Consider the following 17,807-nt stretch of genomic DNA (forward strand, 5'->3'; position numbering starts at 1 on the left):
TGCTGTTTATTGCCCTACAGTAATGACAGGAAAAGCAAACAGCAGGTAGAATTTGCTGCAAATGATAGTGCGATCCACACCCAGCCACCAGAAAGCCATGTAATATCAATCCAGGTGTCTGACTTCCACTGAACCCAGTGGAAGTCAGACACAACCTGTTAGCACCTCCACTAATTGCTTATGGAACAAAAACTGAGCCAAGCCAAGACCTGCCACCAATAGTGCATGAACTGGACGAGGAGAAAAGATGCATAAGGATGACAACAGCAGTCCCACCACAGCTTGGGAATGTCACACATAGAAATGCAGCTTCCCTTTCAGACTCTGTCCTTCCTGTACTGGGGTGGACAGCATGGATAAGGTGTGCAGGGCTGGCAGGAGCTCTCTCTACAGAGGGAGGGTGGTGCTCAAAGTGGGAGCCAGGCACACCCTGTGCAGAGGCACTTCATTAATGCAGAATCAGAGAATCTCTTAGAAAAGAACTTTAAGACCACTGAGTCTGTTAACCCAGCACTACCAAGTTCACCACCGGACTGTGTTCCCAAGTGCCACATCTACACATCTTTTAATACTTCCAGGGATGGTGATTTCACCCAGGCAGCCTGTTCCAATGCTTGACCACCCTTTCAGTGAAGAATTTTTTCCTAAAATCCATTCTAAACCTTCCCTGGCATTGTCCATACACTAAGTCTTATTTTCGGGGTCTGCTGTTGCGTTTCCTTCTTCCTGATGTGCATTAGTTCCTTTTAAAGAGCAGAAGACACGATCCAAGCAGCTTCGCAAGAGCGAGGCCAGTGTTTCCCCTTTCCCGAGGGAGGAACAGCGAATGCCACATCTCACACTGCCAAGAGGCAGCCGTTCCTCCCCAGGGACACACCAACGAGGAGTTGTGCTAAAATTAACGCTTTATTAACACCTGGCACTTCCTGCTTTTAATAAAAGCTTTAGAAATCGGGCGCTTGGGCTGTTCATTTTTCGCTCCAACGAGCAGCAAGCGCCCGCCCAGCCCGAGGCGGGAGCCGGCAGCTGGAGGTTCCCCGCCCCGGGCCCCCCATCCCCGCGGCGGGGCCGCTGCCAGGAGCCGCCCCCCGCTGCCGCGGCGCCGCCCTCCCTCCGTTCCTCCCTCCGTACCGCCGCTCCCGCGGACCCCGTGAGGGCCCCGTCCCGCCCCGGCAGGCGGGAGCGCGGGCAGCGCTCGGTCCCGCTCGGCGCGGAGCAGCCATGGGCTCGGCGGCGCAGCTCCCGCCGCCAGCGCCGCTCGGCGAATGCGAGCGGGAAGCGGGATCGGCGGCCGCCCGGCACCGGCGGCGCCCGGAGGAGCAGGTGGGTGCCCGCCCGTGAGGGGTCTGGGTGGGCGGGCCGCGGCTCCGGGGCTGCCCCCGCCGCCGGGCGACGGCAGAAAAGCGGCGACGCTTCTGATCTCTCTGCCGTGGCGTTCCCGGTACAGCCCACCCGTGCGAGCCGCTCCCGGGTAACGCTCCATTGCGGCGGGGCTTATGCAACCTGCGTGGGGCTGCCCACGCCAGCTGCTGGGGTATCCCTCCTGACCCCCGTTCTTCCCTCCGGGACGCTTAGTCCGCCTGGAGGAAAAGGGGAGCAGATGTCCAAGGGTAGTCCCGGCACGGCATCCACATGCATCTCGCTGGAAATAACCAGGGTGCTTTTGCATCCCCGGAATTCCCCACAGTAGTTCAGCTCTTGTGTTCGTTCATTTGAGTATTTTAAGCTTTTAGTCTCTGTACTACTTAGGAGACATAATATGCTGTAATTGGAGGAAAACACCGACTCTTTTTATTTTTTTTCTGTCTGCTTCAGAATCTATATTTCTTATGGCATGGAAGTGGGCTTTTTGCTTAGGAGCCGTTTCCCTATTGTTAGCTGTAAACTGCCTTTCCAGGCACTCTTTTGTTTTGCAGACGGCATCGTCCCGATGTTTAGACAAAGGCAGTGCTCTTGATGCACCTTTATTGATGTTTCATTTAAAGGAAAAAAACACGACCTTTTTCACGCACAATAGTAGAATGCAATGATCTGCCCTGAAATGTACCAGCACTCATGATTGCACCGGGGCAAACAGAGCTGCGGGAGCGCATCCATAAGTAATTTCTGGATGGTTTTGATTGCGTTCATCATTTTTGTTGAAAATTCTTATAAGATGCTCTGCACGTAAATGAGCCATGTCACAGTTGAGATAGTTTAATATTGAAAAGTATCTGGTAGTACTTGCCTGACATGACATCTAGAAGCGGGCCACGCTGAAGGATTCTGGTACTTGAGAATTCACTTAGCCACGTTTACGTAAGTCAGCGCATCTTCTTAGCCCTTTCTCTAGAAAAATGGGGCAGAGCAGAGCACATGCCCGAATGTAGGGTAAGGACACATGCACCAAGGGAGGCTCAGAGTCCTCTCTGTGTCCATAAGCCCTCCTGCAGGATGTCACAGGAAGCAAGTAAGGAATACTTGGTGGTTCTGGTTACTCTCCTTCCTGGAAAGAGAGGTTAAAAAGTTGCATCAGATCATCTCATGCATCACTGTGCTCAAACTAGTTGTAATTCCTCGCCAAGGAGCTTTTCCCTGCAGTTTACAGCTGCTTCTTAGCGACGGGTGTGTTGTGGTTTCAGGGGATGGTGCAGGCTGAAGAGCTGCCTTCAGTGGTGCCTAAACACATTTTGAAATTTACATTGGTAAATGTACTGCTTGGGTGGCCACAGCCACACATGGCTGACAAATTCTCTTTCCACTTTTCTCAAGCACAGATAGTGATCCTCGCCCTTTCTGACAAGTTGGGGCGTAACAATAGGATAGCAGAGATTTTAAATATGCCACAAGGAAGAAGGAGAACATCCTTCCTGTTCATTGGATATGTTTCATTGTCATAGCACAGAGTAGTTTTTGTGCATACTGAGGTGCAGCCAGTTGGGAAAATAATAAAGTAGATTTGGAAATAAGAATTATCACCTGCCTATATTTAATATACAGAGAGAATTTAAATATTGGATAAAGTAACAGTAAAAATAATAATAATTGGATAAATAAGTAGTATTATTTTCTTTTTATGTGTAGGGAAGACATAAGGACACAAGGAGTTGGTGATAGCTACACTTGCTGCAAACTTTGACAGAAAGTCCCAGATTCTCTTGTTCAAGAGAAGAACAAACTTGTAGCTTGATTTGGAGGGGCTCCTGTGTCACCAAGCCATGTCACACTCTGTACCTTTTTTGCTCTCATGGAGGAATTGTTGCTGACCTCTGCCATTCCAGCGGGCAGGGATCCTGTTTCCAGGCTGGGTCCTTATTGGAGTCTCTGGTGGAGGCCCAGCGCTGCTGCTGTGTTTGCTGAGGGTATTTGCACTGCCAACACAGCCTCTGGTCCTCAGCCTGTGTTTTCCTGTTCCGTGTTCTCTCCTGAACTATGAACGCGTGCGCCGCTTTAGTCGTATGTACCGTGCAAAAGAAAGGAGTCAAAATCTGCTTTTCTTTTGGTATAAGTTCTTATTTCTCTCATCTGGTGTGAAGTAAAGCCTGCATGAGAGAAAATCCTTTGGCCTTTTTTGAGGGGGACTTTTAGGTGAGGATCTGGGGCTTCAAACCTGCGTGTGATTTTTTTTTTCTCATTTCCTGCAAAATAAACACAGTTTGTGTAAGATCATACCTTGAATACCTTCCTGATAAGCAGGACCTAAGTAATAATGAGTACACCCTTTAATTTATGTTTTTTTTAAGAAAGAGCACCCTGTAGGAAATAAATCTATTTAATGACAAACCCTCTGGCTTTAATTTTTTATTGAAGCCCATTTTTGTGTCAGCACAGGCATGCTTAATGAAATTACTGACAGGTACATTTTTGTATGGACGGTTGCATATCCGTACATTCCAAATGGATGGATGTGTAACTAAATGTTATACATAGCCTTTGAAATTCATCATTGCAATAGACTGTAGAATTACCTACTTCTGTGATTAGATTTGAAAGCTGAACTGGATGATAATTTGATTTGTGTCCTTTGTAGGTTTGCATGCAAAGGTAATTTCACCTAATTTAGTCTTCAAAGCACTGCAGGACCTTGGTAGTTTCTTCCACCTCTCCTGTATTGCAGTGCTGGGGTTCAGAAGTAGTAAGTGAAAACACCCAACAATTCAGCTGCTCCTGAAGCCATGGGAGTACGTTTTTGCTTTGCCCCTCAAGATCACATTTTTTTCCTAACTGTTGATAGTTATTAGTCAGACACATAAATTGTCCTGTATTTTCAACATCACTAGAGATAAGGACCTCAAACCTCCTTCTCTAACCCACTTCCTAAAATAGGTTGGCCACTGTCACATTACTGCATTCTAATCTCATCAACACCTATGAATTAAACTATTAAATAAGAATAGAAAAGCGTGAGCGTGTATTAATAAAAGTTGATGCAGGAGTCCTGCGTTTTCATCACCTGCATCCTGCACATGCCCTGCAGCAGGGCATGAGGTGGCATTGGCAGGATGCACAGCCCCCTGTCTGTCTAGAGGCACTCTGAAGCCACTCTGTGTCACAGTGGAGCTCCTGACAGCTGTGGCACTGCCTGCTGTGCTTTGAGCTGTGGGCAGTTCCGTGTCTGGGCAAGAATGAGGTTTAGTTCCTTGTAATCGATGCTGAAGGCAATAAAAAAATTTCCAGTTGCTACAGTGAGGCCAGGATCTCCACGCTGGTTTAAGATACACAGAATCCACAGTGCTGTTCAAGTGTAAAACCAAGTCTTCTAGAAAATGTTTAAGTGCAGAGTTAATAAGTTATATGTGTATTTGCAAATAGATCTCTTAGCATAGACTGTCACCTTTTCATCAACCTGAGTTTGTAAGCCTTTGGGATGTCTTATTATTATTTTGAACAGTGTTTTATGGCTGTAAGTGGAGTATTTTATCTTCTAATAGATGGCTTCAGATTTAGAGGTGCTTTGAGAATTGAGAACTTTGTTGAGGAGGTATGGGTGTCTCAACTAAGTTCAAGTCCTGAACTTTTTGAATATCTTTACAGTATCACTAGAATTTCTCCAGAATGGGGAGGGAGAGCAGAAACACAACTAGAGAATAATATCAACAGGTCCGTGGTATGCCTTCTGTAAAATCTTCGTCTTCCACTGGGTGGTTGTGTGCTGTGTTAGAATGGCATAATTTCAGTCATAAGTCAGTAATGATCAAAAATTATTTAAAGTACGCTTGTATATGTGGAAATTGCATTGCCTGAGGCTGGAAACCTATTTCTAATTTATTCCAAACTGAGATAATCTGAAAATTGTAGGTTTCTCCTGCTCACAGTTGTTGGAATTTGTTTCCAAAAGTAGTCATACTTGACAAAGAGGACTTAATCCCAAATTTGTTCTGGCTCTACAGATAAATTAATTTTGTTGCAGAGGTTTGTAACTATAAAATAATAGATGATAATAACTTTCTTAAAAGCATTATTAAATTTTCTGGGGCTTAACAGCATTTGAAGAAAAAAACCCAACCCTTCAAACATACCCTACAATATGTAGCACCTACAATAGATAGGATAATATGCTCTGTTTGAATGATGGAAAGATCCCATTTTCTTAAAGAAAAAAGTATTCTGGAGATAGAAGTGAATAGAAATAGCCTCTCTTTAAAAGGCAAAATTAACAGCTCTTGCTTTTCAGCAAGCCAGTGCATTTGATACCATGCTGTATATATGGAGATTGCAAACTTTTTGCTGAGTCAAGCTGACCAGTTTTAGCAGGGGACCCTGATAAATGAAATCGAATGGAAATTCAGGTGTAATGAAAAGATGGATTAGATATTGCATTTGATCTAGTCTCTATGTAAAAGTGCAGTACAGATGGGATCAAGTTACAGGGACAGCAGCAGGAGCAGGGAGTGTAAACAGCATCCTAAAGTCAGGGAGAGAGGCAGTAGATCTTGACATGGGGACAGGCAAGTTTCCTTTCCCATGGACCCTCCTGGGCCAGGTTCCTGTCTTTTACACTTTCTCATCTGGTGCTTTGTTAGTGAGGAATTTACTAATGAAATTATGGGACATTTTTTGTGTTTATCAAGGGAAGCCTCTATTCTTTTTGAAGCTATCTCTGTTCCACCCATACACAAGTTAAAGTGTCTGGAAAAGGCTTTTCATCTCTTTAACGCAAAACTTCTAGTATTTCAGAGTTTGTTCCAGCAACTGTTGATTCTAAACTTGAGTTGCTGTAAAAGCCGACTGAAGGGAATCCGGCGCTGTTGCTTTTCTTATGTTGTTGCCTGTTTCTATAGAAACATCTTGTCACAATTTTATAAATGATTTCTAGATTCTTGCTGTAAAATGAATGTTAACCCAAGCTTTAGTTTGCAATCCTCTGTTTAAACTTCCTCTAAGTATATCACTTTTATTGGTAGCTGCTATAAAGTACTTCTGGTATTAAGAATTTTTTCTAGTTTTCTTGCATTTGCTTATTTTTCCCAGAGGAAGAAGTTAAACTTAGTTTTTTCTGTCTTATTTTTCATCTGGAATTGAGGGGTTTTTTTTTCCTCATTTCCAAATCTACTGCTCTTTTCATAGTTAAATATCAGATTAAAATTAGCCTAGAGAAATGAAGCTGATTGGTTGTTTGGTTTTTGGTTTTTTTTCTCCAGACAGTTGAAATTAATTTTGTTATCTTTATAGTCTGTTGGCTCAATATCAAGATCTTTTTACTGCTTACATTTACGAGGTTAAATACTGATTGTTAATTTTACACTAGGAAAGGATGCAAAAGGAGACTTTGCCCTTCCTGGGCAAATTTCACTTTCTTTTAATTAAGTGTAATGTATGTTTTAAATACAAGAAAGCAGGGCGAGATCCTGATCAGGTGCCAGGTGTTCCTAGTAATGAAACTGTTTTGCATGTGTGGAGGAGTAGGAGGCACAAAGGCGGCACCCACCCGGCCAGTGCATCAGCAGGGCTTGTGCTGCTGTCCTGCAGTGGGGTGAGGCTGTGCTTTGCACACAGGGGAGGCACCAGCTTGGAACCTGCTCTTGGCTGCAGATCTCCAGAGTCTGTCCATGGCAGTACGCTGGGTGGTCATGGCTGAATACCAGTGGATTGGATCATTCCTTCCCTCAGGATGTCCATGGCTGGTGACCCAACTATTAAATATTTGTAGCTGTGTGTTGGCTGGTGTGTCCCTATTTGCACCCAGCAGAAGCTGGTCTCTTATTCTGCAGGGGAGAGAACTTGTGGTTTCTGCCATCCTGGTCTCTGTCATCTGCTCACTTTCTTCTCTTTTTTTTTCCCCTTTCAGTTTCAGTTTTCATCTTCTGTAAAAGGTAACTCTGAGGTACTCTCTTCTGAACGTCAACATCTCAACTTAGTGAAAAATACTCCTATGTTTTTGAAAGTAAGCTTGTTCTTAAAGTCATATCTCACTGCCTTTTTTGATATTTAGGTGTCTGTGGGCTTCAGATAGCAGACACACCACCTGTTCCCTGGAGTAAAAATAACCATGACTGGAGTAAAATAGTGAGCAGTTAAATACTGCAGGGAAAATTTCTTACTTGGAAAAAAAAAGAAAAAGTTCAGATGGGTATGTAAATGGGATATCCCTGCATTTCATTATGAGAGGGTTAGGCTTTTTTTAATACCTCATTCAGAAGTCATCCCTGCATTCTTTATTAAGGGGTTTTTTGATGTCTCATTTAGATGTCATGAAACATGTGCTTGCTATGGAACTCAAAGGTGATTTATTTTCTATATAATGTGGAAATAATTCTCTTAAAGATGCCATTGTTTTTCTTTCTTTTATAACTGTACATGATGAATTGTGATCTGAGGCGTGTCAAATAATTTAGAGACTGCTGTTTTTCTGTGTTGGAGGTGAACATTGTGTATACCTTTGTGTCTTTTCTCATTGCCTTCTTTGCCCAGCAGCACTTTTTTAACTGTAAAATCATAAGCTTTTACATGGAGAGTAGTTATTTTCCCAATTCATTGGCCTTTTTTCCTCCATTGTTGGAGTTCAATGTTTGTCTAATGCCCTTTCAGGCAGTAGATGCAAGAAAAGAGGCAATTATAGACTTGCACTCAGACTGGTGCTGCTAAGTCTGTGGTGGGAATTTTTCAAATTATTTGGGCAAGAGAAGCCTGATGAGGTTTCTTCTGTTCATTAGTCATGACTAAATAGAAGAAAGCTACTTGGTTTGCTTTAATGGATCTTGTACCTTCAGAGTGGTTGAATGGTTTTTGTTGTTAACATCCTCAATCTTCATGTGGAGCAGGTTCCTTGTGTTCATCTATTCCCTCCTCACTCAAAACAGAGGCTCTTGAACTTTATCCAATTATTTCACTCAAGTCAGTTACTTGGTGGGTTTTTTCCACACACACACACACACAAATCCCAAACTGAACACGCCACCTCAAGATTCTTAGGCTAAGTGTGGAAAACTCTGGATCAAGCTGCTGCTTCAGCAGATGCAATGCCGGAAAACCATAACTATACCTGTTTTCCACATGGCCACTTCATGGTGAGGTTACAGAACTGAAACTTGTGGTTACTGTAGAGCTGTTGTAGTCCTCCCAGCAGAAAAAATAAATGTTAAATAAATCTGTTCTCCCATGCTATTTTTGATTAACCACATGAAAATAACTTCCCAAGTACGTAGGGTGGTTTTGTGTCCGTTTTGGATCCATTTGTGTTCTGCATCCTCCAAGGGCTTGGCAGACTTTCTTGGTGTGATCTGCTAATGGTGAGGTGCAGGAACTGTGTGCTCTCAGCAGTTTGAGGGGAAAAGACCATAAACCGGCTACATGACACACAGGACATGCAGACAGGGATCAGTCGTAGGCCATTGAGAAAAGTTCAGTGCTAACTTTATCCTTCTCTCCCAGGGAATAGCATATGACTCACTGAAAGATGGCTTCTTTGTGGGGGCAGGATGTCCTGATGGGATCTCATGTTTCACTGCCTGGTCAAAGCACCCTTTGATAGGAAGCAAGAAAAAGATTGTCCTGTCAGGCTGTTGTGGAGCAGCCTCTGCTCGTGACATGCCATGTGTTTTCCTGAGTTTAGGAAGCAGTGAGTTTCAGCGAATGAGTGGAAGTTTGCCATAAGCAGGGGTAGTTAGTGGTCAGAACACAGGGAGTTTTGTGTTGTGTTGATGACAAACATAACTGGAATGGATGTTAGTTGAGTTCAGTAGGATGAGCAGGCCTTTACCTTCTTTGTTGTTTTAAAGCTAGTCAAGGAAAAGATTCAATTACTTGAGGGATTTTCTTCCAGAAGCACTTCAGGGATGTAGGAGCATCAGCTGTTCTGGAAGCAGACAGAACTTGGCACTTAGTAGCTCCTCAGTGACCTCCTTGTAGGGTTTCATTCTGAAAAAGGTGATTTTATGGCTTCCTGCATCACATCTGTGAGGACCTGTCATGGTTCTCCTTGAAGCATCAAAGCCCCTAAGCTATTAGACCTTAACAGAGGGGAAAATTTAGTTCCAGGTTTCAGTATAAAAGCTTTTCAGAGTTTGGATCTTCACGTTCTAACTTTCTACCAGTAAACAGTGGGAGACAGCAGACCGTGGCTTTGCTGATGAAAATCTGTCATTTTGAATAGGGAGGGAAATTTTAAAAGACCAAACATCTGAAAAGACCAGAGGAAATTGAGTGGTTGATGGGAACCTGCAGGTACCAGCGGGTTTGTGAAGGACATTGTTTGCGTGCTGAGCAGTGGAGCAGATCAGATGCTTCTTTTTCTGTTCTGTATGATAACTCTGGTTTTAACTTTAAATAATTTAAAATAAAAAATTAGAAACCAAATACAAAATTGAGTATGGAGTGCTGCAAGTACTGGAGCCCCCAGCACAGGAAAGACATGGACCTGCTGGAATGAGTCCAGAAGAGGGCCATGAAAATGCTCAGAGATGCATGAAGATGCACCTCTCCTGTCAAGACAGGCTGAGAGAGCTGGGGCTGTTCAGCCTGGAGAAGGCTCCAGGGAGCCACTATAGCACCTTGCAGTGCCTAAAAGGAGAGAATTGGAGAGAGGCTTTTTACAGGGGCGTGTAGGGATAGGACAAGGGGGAATAGTTTCAGACTGACAGAGGACAGATACAGAATTCAGACTAAGTCATTCCAGAAAGTCTAAAATAAAATTATATTGATGTAAAATTAATTTAAATTACAGTAAGAAGAAATTCATTACAGTAATTTGATAAGAAACATTAGGTTAGGAAACAAATACAATCAGCATTTCTAATACTTTCTGGTTTAGACTTATTCATTTAGTTCTTCTTTCTCCTTCAGGAATAATACCATATGTGTATATTTGGTGAGTGTCTTTCAGCCAGTTGGAGGAAGCGGGGAAGAGAATTCTTGTCTGGGACACAGTGCTGCTGTTCTCTCTTTTCAGGAGATATTTTGGGCACATACTAATCTATACCCATCTAGATCTCTGGCTGCATTGCTGTTCCTCAGTGCTTCTGAATTTCTTCATCACTCCTGTGTTTTAAAGAGTGAGGAAAGGCAAACAAATGAGTGAAGATGAAGTGGCCCTCTCTCACATTCCCTCCTGAGCTGTAGCAGATGAAGTCTGGGAGTGCCTCCTGCATGGCACCTTATTATGCATGGCACTTAATTATGAGGACAAGAGCAGCTGGGAAAAGCCTGGAAAGCATGTTTTCTCTGGGGCTAGTGCAGATCAAGAAATTCCCTCTGCTCCCTCCTGATACACAATCTATTCTTAAAAGTTATGAAGCCTAGGCTGGGTTGTTGAATTTTAAAATAGCAGCTGTGAAACAGAAACTTCTGCTTTTACACGAGGAAGCTCTGGTTTCGCAGAGACAAAGGGGTGCAGCTGCTCAGAATGGTTACATTTCTCTCTCCACATTTTTTCTGTTATGGTAGTGTCTGTCTAGCTTCAGGCTGATTCAGCAAGATTAGTATGAAAATAGCCCTATGAAAATAGTTCAGTAAAAATTAAAGAGTCAGCTGGGAACTGTGTCTTCGCCGAAGACGGCCAGTTTCTAAAATTGTTTAGAAAAGTATTTTTTGACGGGGAAAAAAAAAAGAAAAAAGAATTTGGTTCTGAGGTTATGATTTGAGAGCTGTGACACATATATGGGGTTGCATGCCATGTTATTGTTGCCCTGAAAGTTGGTGAGAGGAATTCTAGCTGCAGTGTTAAAACTTATTTATTATTCCTTAGCAATTTGGAGTACTGTAACATTACTGGCATTTGCCCTAATCCTCTTTTAGCTACACCTCGGAAGAAATGTATTTGTCCAGCATGTGAAATATTATGCAATAGTAAAGAAAAATATGCCATCAGTGTTTCATGACTGATCATGTGTTCTCAGCTTCACTTGCTTATTGCTGAGTTGCCTGAAGCAAGATATACTTAGCCTGAATTAACTGAAGCAGACTTTGAAGTCTTGAGAATTTCCTTGATCATTTTGAAAGGTTTTGTAAGCGATTGAAAAATATTTGGAAAAATAACTTGACACTTGTTCTGTAGTTAACATACGCTTGTCAGTCTCTGCTGTGCCTGGCAGCTCCCTGTGTGTAATCACTTTAGAATCCATGAATCTTGTTTGAGAAGGTGAGGGAGGGGTAATGAAAAAATAAAAAATACCTGGGGAGCCTAAGTGAGGTGGAATTTACTGTTTACTTTGTTTAAGAGACGGTGTGCAGCTTCTTGCTGTTAGCTTACCAAAGCAAGCGGGGCTGCAAGCGCAGTCGTGTGTCCTCCGGCTGCCTCACACCAGGAAGGGCATGGCTGGCATGGACACGTGTGGTTAATCCTGCTGAGCCCAGCGGGAGCTGCACAGGACCTGCAGAGCTGTGCCTGCTGGCAGCCTTCTGGCTTGCTCTGTGTGAAGGCTTCCAGGACCTTGCTGAGTACCACTAACAAGCCAGGGGTAAGGAAGTGATGTGCATGTTTCCCCCCTCCTGGTTGCCCTCGCCCATGGCTAGAAAATGTAGTGATTTGTCAGCTGTTCTCTCTGAAGTGGTCTCTGCCCTGCTTGAGCTGTGCTCTGATCCTCTCCACCATCATCTGTCACATGCTCCCTCTGGTCTCTGCATGCATTTATTTTCCCTTCCCAGCACATGCCTTCTCTTTTCCCCTTGTTGTTGTGACCAGCATACATGTAGGCAGAGTCTGTTTGTCTCCCTGTGCTCTTTGGGAATGGAGGGATAAGAGTTCCATTGTGTTCCCAGCCCTGCCAAGTTTACAGGGGCTCACAAGAGGCTCTGCTTTTCTGGAAGATGAGTCAATGTTTCTTTTAATTAAATTGAATTAAGTAAAGCACAGTTAAAGCCAATATGCTGAAGGAAATCCAGTAAGGAGGAGAAAACAACCTGGGCCTGTGAAGTGGGCTGAAAAGAGGCAAGTATCTGTCTGCACATAACCTCCAGTACTTCAGGTCTTCCCTCTCAGGATGTTCTGTAGAACCACAGAAAGAGTGAACAGAGTATTAGTTATGAATTAGTTATGAACACATTACTATTTCAGCTTCCTGCACCTGTCCCTGTATGGGATTCAGTACTGAAGCTTAAACCAGACGCTTTATGAGTAAGTAAATTTTAAAAAAGAAAAAAAAACCCTGGTACTTTCAGCTGAGGGACTGTTGGGTTTTTTTTTCTTTCAGCAGCAGCTGTAGGGCTTTACCCAGAACATTCAGCCAGCAGGTTCTGCATGTGGTGGCCCAAAGTCTGACCTAGAGAAACAATGTTGGCTTCCATTGGTCTTTGCTGTGTGTGTTTCTGTAAGAATGGTAATTCACTTTATTATTTGTTCTCTAATGGAGAGCCTGGCACTGGTGTGAAAGGGAATTTCGGTTTCTCTACCAAGACCATGCCATGGAACCAGGGATGCAGAATAGGATTCATTCTTGAAGATGGAACATCTTGGCTTTGAATCTGGGAGTAGACTAATTGCACATAGAGCTTGTGGGCAATTTGTAGGACCTATTGATCAGTTGACTGAATTATTTATGAGTTCTTGCTGTATGTGTTTTTACTGCTGCCTAATGGAAGCATTAGAAAAGACTTATGTTCATCATCTTGAAAGCATGTTAGCCCTGTTGTACCCAAACTCAAGGCAATAAGGTTTTGTGCAAAGAATCTCTGGACACTGGGGAAGAGAGATGGGATCTCAAGCTCTAATGTAGTTACAGTTTACATGGTGAAACATTCCTGTTTTCAGCAGTGATTCACCTGTGGCATCTTCATTTAAAGACAGATCTCTGGCTTCCTGTGCATTTGCTCTGCCATTTATTTCACAAAAAGTCCAGAACTTGTTTCTCCTTCCCTTTGCTTTTTTATACCACCACTTTGTGTCTCTGCAGTCCTTGGCCTGTCTTCCTTTTGCCAAACTTGTATGGCTTCTTACACCAATGTTGGGACAGATGTTTGTCATTTTCCTGGTCAGATCCAGTGCCCTTCTTTTAGCAGTGACTAGCAGCCCTTCAGTTCCCTGGCCTTCAGTGCAAAATACTTCATAGTTGACGTTTAACAGTTTGGTATCATTCTTCTAGTTCTGGAAATGTTCTGGAAATAGTTCAGTCAAATCCCCTCCCTGAAATTAGAGACATCTCGTTCCGTCGTGGTTGTCCTGACAACCACAGGCAGGTTGCACAGACAGGTAAGATGCATGACCTGCAGGAGGGCTTTACACCTCCTCTAGAGTGGCATCTGGAGGGGAGGGAGGCTGTCATGTATTTGTAGCACCACTTCAGATGTCCCAGGTTTGGACAAATTACATCCTTAGCGTTGTACCAAGGTCACAAGTTATGTAGCATTTTCAATCTCTTGATTGTAGGAGTAGAGTTATTGCATGTGTATCTTAGTTTTATGCATTCAGATAGAACCAGATGAGAGACTTGTTCAGAATCACAATAATAAAACTGTACAACATATTTCCTCTTTTTGTCTTCCATCTGCAGGTCCACCAAGAGCAAAGGAACCACACCACAGAACCTGTGATAGACGACTACAAAAAGATGGGGACTCTCTTTGGAGAACTAAACAAAAGCCTGATCAGAATAGGCTTCACAAGGATGTACTTTGGAGAACGGATAGTGGAACCTGTGATAATTATATTCTTCTGGGTTATGCTCTGGTTTCTTGGCCTACAAGCTCTTGGACTAGTGGCTGTTCTGTGCCTTGTTATTATTTATGTACAACAGTAAAATTTTAGATACTATTTGGATGATTTCTTTCAACACTGTCACTATGTCAGTGGATTTATGTGTTAAAAGCTGCAGTGCTTCAAATTGCTGAACTTCTGAGGAGGGGGACTAAAATTCAATTGTGAACCAAATCAGCACTGCTCCACTGGGGGGAAGAAAGGAGATGTTTGTTATATGATGGTGTGAAATGTACTGTTTTCTGTGCTCTTGGGGCCTTAGCCAAAGGACTGGCTTTTCATTTTCCCTTCCACTCTCCCCATGATCTTGCTTTGTATAGTGAAAATTTCATGTCTGATTTTAAGAGGACACTTGGTGTGAGTGCTGTTTCACTGCTGGGAGGGCTCATGTGCTGTTTGTTCCCTGAATCTGCATAATTTGTTAGTGTTCTGCTGAAAAGCTAAATCTGCACAAGGGAGATTTGGTAACAAACCTGCATTTGTAAGATGAGTACAATTTCCAGACAGAAAAGCAACTTTGGGTAGTGTAGTTCATGGTAAGCTCTCCCTCAGAAAACAACCTGTACCAGCAAAATGCTCTTACACAAATGTTAGTGACACCAAACAAGAATTCAGCTGTTGTTCAGGAGAAATTGCAGTCCTACATTGGCCAAGAAGTCTAGTGTAGCACTGCCTTGTTTTTTGGAAATGTGCTCAGCTCCTGCTGTGCTGCTATTTTTCTTCCTTTATTTTTTGTGCTTGCTCTTTTCCCCAGCTCTCCTTCTTAAGATAAATATTTGGATAATTCATGGAGTTTGTAGGTAGTTCCAGCTGCAGTGTTGGATACTTGCCATTCCAGACAGCAGTGCTAGAATGTTGTCTGCTTCCTGTGGGTGGTGTAACAAGTGGCTGAGCAACCAGATACCAGACCAGATCTCTCAATGCTTCCCACATTTGCTGCAGTGTGGGCCCACAGAAGCTAAAGCTTTGTGCACCTAAGCCAAATGGACCTGTTTCCTCATGCAAGGCAAGAATGGAGTTGAAACCAGGTAGTCATTTTATTTAGTAGTCTTGACTGGTTCCTTTCTATGCTAGGCAGCAAAAAATGCCTACCCACAGGTACATGTCATGGGCCACACAGCCTAGAGAGTAGCTTATGTAGATTCAGGAGGGGGTGCAAAATTCACTCAGCTCCCCAGTAGCCACCCCAGGGATGTGCTGGCAATTTCCAAGTTCGCTTCTCCTGAAGAGAAACAGAGAAATGGGACAGAATATTTACTACTTATACTTTACTACTACTGCTAAATAGGCTACCAGTTTAATATTTGTTGTACATTACTCTTAGCAAGAAACTTAATTGCAAAACTGATTTCATCTGTGGTAGAGAGAAATTACATATTTGCTTAAAGAGAGGAAATGCGAAATTGACAGAAAATTAACCTTTTGCACTGACTTTTTTCCTAAATGTTTTTACAATAAATTAGTTGAAGATGCTGTTTTATTCAAATACTTTTAAAGTCAAGGAAGGGTTCTCTATAGTCCCGTTCCTGCAGCTGGATTTTCAAATCCAGCTTTATGCATGGATCATTTTGTCTGTTAGGCTGTTTCCAGGGCTTCTGGCCCCAGTTCTTATAGACTTTCCTGTTAGGGAAATAATTGTTATTGAAAGCCCAGCTCCTCTAGAGTCTTTTGTACTAAAATGCCATCTCTAGATGTGTCTCTGTGCTTTTGTAATGAACAAGTAGTGTCCTTCTGAGGAGGCAGGTCACCTCTCTGGATCTTCAGATGACCCTGCACGTGGATTCAGGAGGCTGTGCTGGAGCAGCAGGACTGCAGGGCACTGGGACTGAGGCCCAGCTCTGTAGTTAGATGGCAGCCTGTGTTGACTGGCACCTGGTTAAATAGTTCTGCTGGTGGCAGGGAAGCCTTGGACTGCAAGTACAGGCTGAACTCAGAGCCAGGAGCTCTGTGCTCAAAAGTGCCTAGGGGTAAGCTTTGGGTTTGTTTCAAGTCCCCTATAAGGAGAACATCTGTTTACATCGTTGTAGATTTGTATAGATAGAATGGTGGCGTTATGTGTTTTCTCTTCCCGTATAAGGGCCGTATTACAAAAGCATCCTGTTGTTAAAAGTAAAACAAAAAAAATCCTTTCTTTCTTCCCACAATCCAGTTCCTGTACAGAGGATCTCATCTAATTCCCTTCATCCCATAGGAAAGAGTGGATCTGTGATACCCTTGTTGCAGTAGTTCTGTTGTGTGAAGGTGCTGTGCTGTGAGATGGCATGTGGTATTTCCTTGAAGTGCTGGTTGTGCTCTGTACATAAGGAAGGGGGAACAGTGAACCACGGGTGTGACCAACAGCTTCAGTGGGGGCATTGTTTATATGCATGTGACCTTTCAGTCTGAGCAGAACTGGGACTGTTGCACAGTTCAGTTCAGTTGTTTGTTCGATGTTCGTGTTTGTGTACATGTACTCTGGGGAAAGGGAGGGTAGCTTTGGGGCTGATACTGTGTTCAGTGGATGTCTTAGGTGGTTTCTCTTAAGGGGAGCTATGTCTTGGCCTTTATAGAAGTTTTGAATTTTTAACAACCTGAAAAAACAGTGCTAGTGGTGTAAGGTTGGCTGAATATGGAAAAAGAAGAATGCATTGCATGGATAATCCGCCTCTCCTGTTTGGTGTCATACATTCCCTTGTATATAACGATTTGTACTGAAATGTCTGTCCTAATTTTGTGCTATTACTGTACTATCTCCCTCTCATTTGCTGGGAAGGCAGGAGGAGCTAAGGAAAAAGGGGAACTGGGATAGAATCAGACATAAAGAGTGGAAAGTGGAATGCTGTGAAACGATGCGTGTATGTCTCCAGAGAAGTCTGATCATAAATGTGTCCCAAAAGTGAGGGGGAAATGGGTGAACAGTCCTTGCTTGTGTTCTTTATTCCATCCAGACATAGTAGGAAGGCAAAGGAAGCACCAAATGTTCAAAAGATGTCCCTAGCTAAAAAAAGCAGGAGGTTAATTTTTAAAAAGAAAAAAAAGGCAATTGCACAGTTGTCTATATAGTAAAAATTGTTAATGTTCTTTATGCTGTTACATATTATTATTATTGATAGAACTGAAAGCACATTTATGCATCTGTGTGTAAGACTGTATGAAAGAATTATGTCCCTTAAATCTTGTGTTTAACAACAACAAACAATATAATTCCTGTTGGTCAGTGTGACATTGCAAGCGTTTTACAGAACCTCCATTTTTTAAGGGATGGACTCTTCAGTGCTGCTTCACACCTGCCAAATGCATAAATGGTTGAGATAGTGTGTACAGAGAAGCTCTGCAGGAGAATCTTGGAGAACCCTCTTTGTGCTGAAACATCATCACATCAAAACTGTCCATATAAAATGGAAAAATCCTATTTCTTAAAAACTCTGTATTGAATGAGTCCAATGGGAAGCACTTTGTTACTCTTTCTAATAAAAAGTATTTCCATCAATGAGATCTATGAATTCTTTGTGGTGCTTTGTTCAGAGTTACTTGGATCCTTTCAAAATGTCACGGTGGGCCCAGATAAAATAGGGCAGTGTTCACTGAATAAACTGCATCAGATCTCTGTGATTGTATGCAGCAAGTTATGCTAAACTAAAAGAAAATAAATGTTAGCTCTAGATGTTAATAATGGCAACGTTATGGTGTAAAGTAGCTTTTGTTTCACAGCATATCTATTTTG

General features: G+C 42.9%; 1 protein-coding gene across 1 annotated transcript; it reads left to right on the forward strand.

The window, feature by feature from the left end:
- The first annotated feature begins 1,136 nt into the window (after positions 1–1,136).
- FAM241A (family with sequence similarity 241 member A) lies at positions 1,137–17,578 on the forward strand. The gene is made up of 2 exons (XM_041395706.1): positions 1,137–1,323; positions 13,902–17,578. Exons 1-2 carry the CDS (start codon positions 1,222–1,224, stop codon positions 14,145–14,147), a joined length of 348 nt encoding a protein of 115 aa, XP_041251640.1. The 5' UTR covers positions 1,137–1,221; the 3' UTR covers positions 14,148–17,578.
- Positions 17,579–17,807: the final 229 nt, after the last annotated feature.

The sequence above is a fragment of the Onychostruthus taczanowskii genome, unplaced genomic scaffold, assembly GCF_017590055.1.
Source record: "Onychostruthus taczanowskii isolate IOZ18803 unplaced genomic scaffold, ASM1759005v1 scaffold12, whole genome shotgun sequence".
NCBI lineage: Eukaryota > Metazoa > Chordata > Aves > Passeriformes > Passeridae > Onychostruthus > Onychostruthus taczanowskii.

What these genes read in the sequence shown, in the direction of transcription:
- FAM241A (XM_041395706.1), top strand. Translation starts at nt 1,222, where the DNA reads ATGGGCTCGGCGGCGCAGCTCCCGCCGCCAGCGCCGCTCGGCGAATGC. An exon ending in GGCGGCGCCCGGAGGAGCAG is followed by an intron (nt 1,324 to 13,901) that starts GTGGGTGCCCGC and finishes TTCCATCTGCAG; the next exon opens with GTCCACCAAGAGCAAAGGAA.